The 6,308-nt window shown below is 35.9% G+C and overlaps 1 protein-coding gene across 1 annotated transcript; it reads left to right on the forward strand.

The window, feature by feature from the left end:
* Positions 1-1,702: 1,702 nt before the first annotated feature.
* LOC119524400 (ubiquitin-conjugating enzyme E2 K-like) lies at positions 1,703-6,046 on the forward strand. Its single transcript, XM_037823026.1, has 2 exons — positions 1,703-1,715; positions 4,189-6,046. The coding sequence occupies exons 1-2, from the start codon at positions 1,703-1,705 to the stop codon at positions 4,758-4,760; spliced, it is 585 nt and encodes a 194-aa protein (XP_037678954.1). The 3' UTR covers positions 4,761-6,046.
* Positions 6,047-6,308: the final 262 nt, after the last annotated feature.

A 6,308-nucleotide genomic window follows, 5' to 3' on the forward strand; every position in this document is an offset into this window, starting at 1 on the left:
CTGTCTGATCTTTTCCTTGTATTTTATTTTTATTTTTCTTCTATCATTTGTATTTTTATTCTTCATTTTTTTCTTTCCTTTTCCTATTTATTTGAGGAAGAGATGGAAATGTCCTCATATAGATTGTGGTGGTGAATGCATTATTATGTGATTAAACTGGGAATCATTGATTGTGTACTTAGGGTGGATTAAATGGTGTGTGAATAAAACTGTTAAAAATAAGCAGAGGATACAAGTGGTGGAGAACATGTGGATAGAGAGGTGTACCTATTCCCTGTTGGTAGGGAAGTACAATGGTGCAGCCCAGTCAGAGGGCAATATGGTGGTTCCACAGGAAGCTAACTATGGGGTTGCCATATGGTCCTGCAACCCCATTATTGGGTATATACTTGGAAGAACTGACAGCAGGGACATGAGTGGACATTGTACACTGGTGTTTATGGCAGCCATATTCATGATTTGCAATGGATGGAGATGGTCTAACTGTACATTGACTGATAAATGGAATGGTGAACTGTGGTGCACACATAAAATGGACTCCCAAGGGATGGCAAGAAGAAATGAAGCTGTGAGGTGTACACCTAGGTGAATGGACCTTGAGGATATTATGTTGAGTGAAATAAGCCAGAATTGAAAAGACAAATATTATAACACCTCACTAATATGGACTAACTCTGATATATGTACAAACCCTGAGAATTGAATCTGAGAGCATAGGTTATCAGGATAAGGCTTATGGTAAAGGTTCCTAGATTGTAAGTGTTTACAGCAGTCACAATTATTCAAGAGTTTCAGTGGTTGTCTCTAAATTCTGAGATGCTGAGCTGTTTGTGTATAACTTGGTTGGTCCCTGTAACTTTGGTTATTTGTGCGACATCTGAGACTCAGAGCCAGAGTTCAGCAGCTATGACTGTCAGCGTTACCCCATACAGCAAATGTTAAAAAAGCTGAAGAAGACATCAGACTTCCATTAGAGATATGAATGAAACAGAGTTGATTAAAACTAAGGTAAACCAGATTAAAGTGTGAAGGATGATATTGACTGTGTTTTAAAACTCAATTTCTGTGTGAGACCAGAGGAAGAGATCTTTGGTGCAAAATCTATACTTTCTGTAGCACACTATATAATTTAACTTGTATGGTTAGTTTATTCAAACACCATAATTACATGGAACCTTGAATGAGAAGTGAGAGCTTGTTAGTTTGTACAGGTTATCATGAAACCCCAATACATTCCAGAGTAATTTGGGCAGATAATAAGTAGTATTAGCCCTTGAGGGCCTGGGAAAAATTATGGAAATATTAAACTTCACCACCTGGAGAATTACTGATACTCTCACAAGCACTGGGGACTAACATTATAGTCAGCCAAATCCTTGATTGTGGGGCTTGCCCTTATAAAGCTTGTTACTGAAAAGGAGAGGCTAAGCTTACTTATAATGGTGTCTATGAGTCACTCTCAGAGAACCTCTTTGGTTGCTCAAATGTGGCCTCTCTCTCAAAGCCCACTAGGAGAGTAAACTCACTGCCCTCCCCTGCCACATTGGACAGGGGTTCCAGGGGTTTAAATCTCCCTGGTAATTGGGACATGACTCCCAGGGATGAGCCTGGACCTGACATCATGGGATTGAGAATGCCTTCCTGACAAAAAGAGGGAAGAGAACTGAAACAAAATAAAGTTTCATTGGCTGAGAGATCGCAAATGGGGTCAAGAGGTAATTTGGGAAGTTAATCTTATGCATTATAGATATATCCCTTTTTAGTTTTCAGTGTATTAGGATAACAAGAAGGAAATACCTGCAACTGATGAACTGCAATCTGGCATCCTTGGTTCTTCAAGAAGATTTCATTACCATATAGCTTATATGGTAAGACTGTGTGATTGTGAAACCTTGTGGCTCACACTCCCTTTATCCAGTGTATGGACAAATGAGTAGGAAAAGGGGAACAAAAGGTAAGTGAATAATGTGGGGGAGGGGAAGGAGATGTTTTGGGTGTTCTTTGTTACTTGTATTTTCATTCTTGTTTTTTGAAGTAATGAAAATTCAAAAATTGTGGTGATGAATGCACAACTATGTGATGATACTGTGAACAAGTGATTGTACACTTTGGATGATTGTATGGTATGTGACTATATCTCAATAAAATTGCATTTAAAAATAAACCTGATGGAAAATCTTAAATGGTGTGTAGGAAGAATTGATGTATTCGCATATGAATCCAGTGGCTTAGGAAGTTTTCTACTGATATGCATCTTCTGAGGCAGTTGCTTGAAAAGGGATTCTAGTTTAAAATGTATGAATATTAAGCTTTGTTGGAAATGTGAAAGAAAAGTGTTTGAGAACCAACTTAGAAGACCAAGAAGTCATAGTATTACAGCTATTTGAGGACTCCAAAATGAGGTAAAAAGAGTAGAGAGTCACAAACTCAAAAAAATAATGTCTTCAAAGAGAATGGGATGGAAATCAAGCAACTGATAAAATGAGTTATATGTAGGGGTAAATTAAAAGTATGTTGAAGAAAGCAAATACTTTTTCTTTCAGCAAGAAATAAGAAAGGCATTCCGAAGTTGAACAGCATGAGCAGAAGCACAGAATAAAGCCAAGTTCTGTATATGAAGAATATTTAATATAGTATTATTGTAGTATAAGAAATATTGTTTTATAAGAAAAGAACATTTATTTGTCCTTTTCTAGAAATAGCATTGCTGTAGGAGAAGGGACACTGAGCTTTAAAGGAGAGTCAATCATGGCTCAGTTATTCATCCACCATAAACAAGACTATATAGGTATAATTATTGATGATCAACTTTTAGAATGAAATTAATGACTAAACAGTGCACATGCAGAGCTTATTACAGAAAAGAAAGAATGGTTTTCAAGAATGACAATGTATAAAGAGAGACAGAGATGGAAGGAGCTGTGGGGTAGAATGAGGGAACCAAAGGGAAGGAATGAGGTGGGCAATTAAGCACTATGGAAAAATTAAATAAAAAAATAGTGATTTAATGTACAAAATAAATTCCCAAAGGAATTAAAATATTTATCAAAATTTAAGAAAAGAAGAGATGGCCTAGGTCAGTTCTGAGATTGTATACATATCAGAAAATTAATGGGTATGTCCTAAAATTTAAAAATTGTGAAATAAGAGTTAACACTAACTATTTAATGATGTGAAGATCAACAATATAAAAATGTTGTAAAATACAATATTGTAAGTATAACTAACAAAGCTGAGTTTGAGTATGGCTGAAAGAGGAAGATTAGGGTCATGTATGTCACTAAAAGGAAAGGTAGAGGATAAAAACTGGGACCGTATAGCTTAGAAAAACTAGAGTGAATGATGACAGTGGTTAATTGCACAAATATAAGAAAGCTTTTACATGAGTTAGAACAAATGTATATCATTATTGCACAGTGTTAATAAAAGGGTAGTCTATGGGAAAATACAATTAATTCAAACCAAAGTCTATATTTAACAGTAACGTTGTAATATTCTTTCACTTATTGTAAAAAGGCACACTACCAAAGGTAATTGTCAATAATAGGGAGATATGAAGGGTTGGCATGGGATTTTTTTGGAAGAAATCAGCATGTTCTCATATGGATTGTCTTGGTGAATGTATAACTATGTGATTATACCAGAAGACACTGATTATGCAGTTAGGATAGATTGTATGGATTGTGAATAAAACTGCTTAAAAAATAAACAGAAAACTAAAAAAAAGAGGCTATACATTTACCCAAATAAACAATATAATTGACCTCATATTTGACAAACATCACCACATTTTCTGAACCAATGAGAATAATAATGGAAATTTACAATAAAAATGTAAATAGAAATCTGTCTACTTGTAATCTTTAAATAAGTTACTGAAATACTCTTGGATCAAAAGGTAACTCAAACATGCAATTAAAGATTAATTGGAAAGTATCAACAAGGAAAACTTCAGGATGCAGAGAAATCAAATATGGAGATAAATGCATAATCTTTATTCCAATGCAAGAAAAATAAAAGAAACTAAACTCAGGGCTCAACTCAAGAAACTAAAATTTAAATAACAATAAACCTGAGAAAAATCAAGGAAAAAGAAACAAAAATAAAAATCCATGAGGTCACCGTCCTGCGCATGCGTGGACTCGGCGCCATTTTGGTGGCCGGGCGCGGAGGTGGTTCCACAGTGAGGAGAGCGCGGCGGCCGGAGTGGCAGTGGCAGCGTTCGTGTACTCGGGTCTGAATCGCCGAGGGAGGAGGCAGTGGAGGAAGAGGTGGCGGCGGCGGCGGTGGTCGTAGCGGCGGCGGAGGAGGCGGGAGGAAGATACCAGCTAGAGATAAAAATACCAGAAACCTATCCATTTAATCCCCCTAAGGTCCGGTTTATCACTAAAATATGGCATCCTAATATTAGTTCCGTCACAGGAGCTATTTGTTTGGATATCCTGAAAGATCAATGGGCAGCAGCAATGACTCTGCGCACGGTATTGTTGTCATTGCAAGCACTATTGGCAGCTCCAGAACCAGATGATCCACAAGATGCAGTAGTAGCAAATCAGTACAAACAAAATCCTGAAATGTTTAAACAGACAGCTCGACTTTGGGCACATGTGTACGCTGGAGCACCAGTTTCTAGTCCAGAATACACCAAAAAAATAGAAAACCTATGTGCTATGGGCTTTGATAGGAATGCTGTAATAGTGGCCTTGTCTTCGAAATCATGGGATGTAGAGACTGCAACAGAATTGCTTCTGAGTAACTGAGGCAGAGAGGGAGAGCGCTGCTATTAGTCAAGCTTGCCCCTTCTTGAGGAGCATCAACATCTGTTATTTTTAGGATTCTGCACAGATTTCTTTTAAACTGGCATTCTTGCCTAATGATGTTATCTAGGCACCATTGGAGACGGAAAAAAAAAAAAACAAAACAAAACCCTGCTCTGTAAATAAAGCTAATTAAACGTCTGTGTAAATTTAAATAGGGGAAATACTTTAATTTTTTTTTAATAGTGTAAAAATTCTTTGAACTAAGCTAAAACCATGGAAAAACATGCTACTTTAGTGTTTAGCAGTGTACCAAGACTAGCAAGAGTTTGCTTCAGGATTTTGTTGAATAATTAAGATACTATTTTGAGTGTGTCAGGGCCATTCATATTGTTGGTGTTGCATCAGAGCTACCTTAACCGTTTTTAACATGGATCCTCTGTGCCTGTGAATTTACTTGCATGCTTGTACTTGACTTTTTAAGGTAGGTAGCTGAAAAGACCACCACTTTAAGCATTTGAGAATTCTTGAATATGAGATTTATCCAGATGAAGATGATGACCTATTCAGAGCCTTTTTTGTCCTTGTCAACAGATTGGGACACCCTATTTTTCCCTTGTATCACTCACAGCTAATAGTCTAATGGTAAATTGCTTTGTATTTGGTGGGGAAATGTCCAAGGGACAGCAGTGTCCCTTGGTTCATTTTTAGGTCATAGGAATGGAATGTTTTGTCACAGTTCCTCAAGCACTTCTAAAGCTTTCTTATGTAAGTAATAATGTAAAAATGGAGCTGCCAATTTTATTTCTCTTGCAAAAACAGTAAAGTAACAGTAAATACTTGATGTTGCAATATTCCCAGATTTAATGAAAGAACCCAATTTAGTTTTTCAGTAAATTTGACATCTTTCTGTTTCTAAAATTGTCTTAGATAAAATTTTTCTTTGAAACTTGCAAGGATACAATCAACTGCAGTAGGGTTTTTTTGTTTGTTTTATGCCTAAATTGAGGCTATATAGAGACTGCTTTATTGGATATTTTAAGAAGTCACTCTTGCTTGCATTTTCCCATGAAACATTAAAGCTGTGTTGGTGTTCTACTGTACATATTTCAGATGCACATAAGAATAGAAGTGTGTTATAAATCTAGCTTTCTTTATGATGTTTCTGATATGAGAATTGAAAACTTTACCTTCTCCTGTACAGTCATACTTTCTATTCGTATTAAAGTTACATTTCATTCTAAGTTCAAAAGTTTGAAAATTACTAGTTTTGCAGGCTGAAACACTAATGTGACCGTTTCATGAAGGTTGAAGTAGATTTATGCAGGCAGTCCTATACAAAGAAACACAATTCTTATTAAATAACAAAATGTAATGGATTCAGATTGAATTAAAATAAGGCTGTATATTGAAAGTCATATTATAAAAGGTTTGTTTTCTCTAGTTATTTATCCTAAATTATAATGGTTAAAAGTGTTTCAAAAATAATTTTTTGAACCATCACTTCAACGTAACTTCATTTGACTTCTCAATAATCTTGAAACTTAGAAG

This window comes from Choloepus didactylus (assembly GCF_015220235.1).
Source record: "Choloepus didactylus isolate mChoDid1 chromosome 11 unlocalized genomic scaffold, mChoDid1.pri SUPER_11_unloc1, whole genome shotgun sequence".
Taxonomy (NCBI): Eukaryota; Metazoa; Chordata; class Mammalia; order Pilosa; family Megalonychidae; genus Choloepus; species Choloepus didactylus.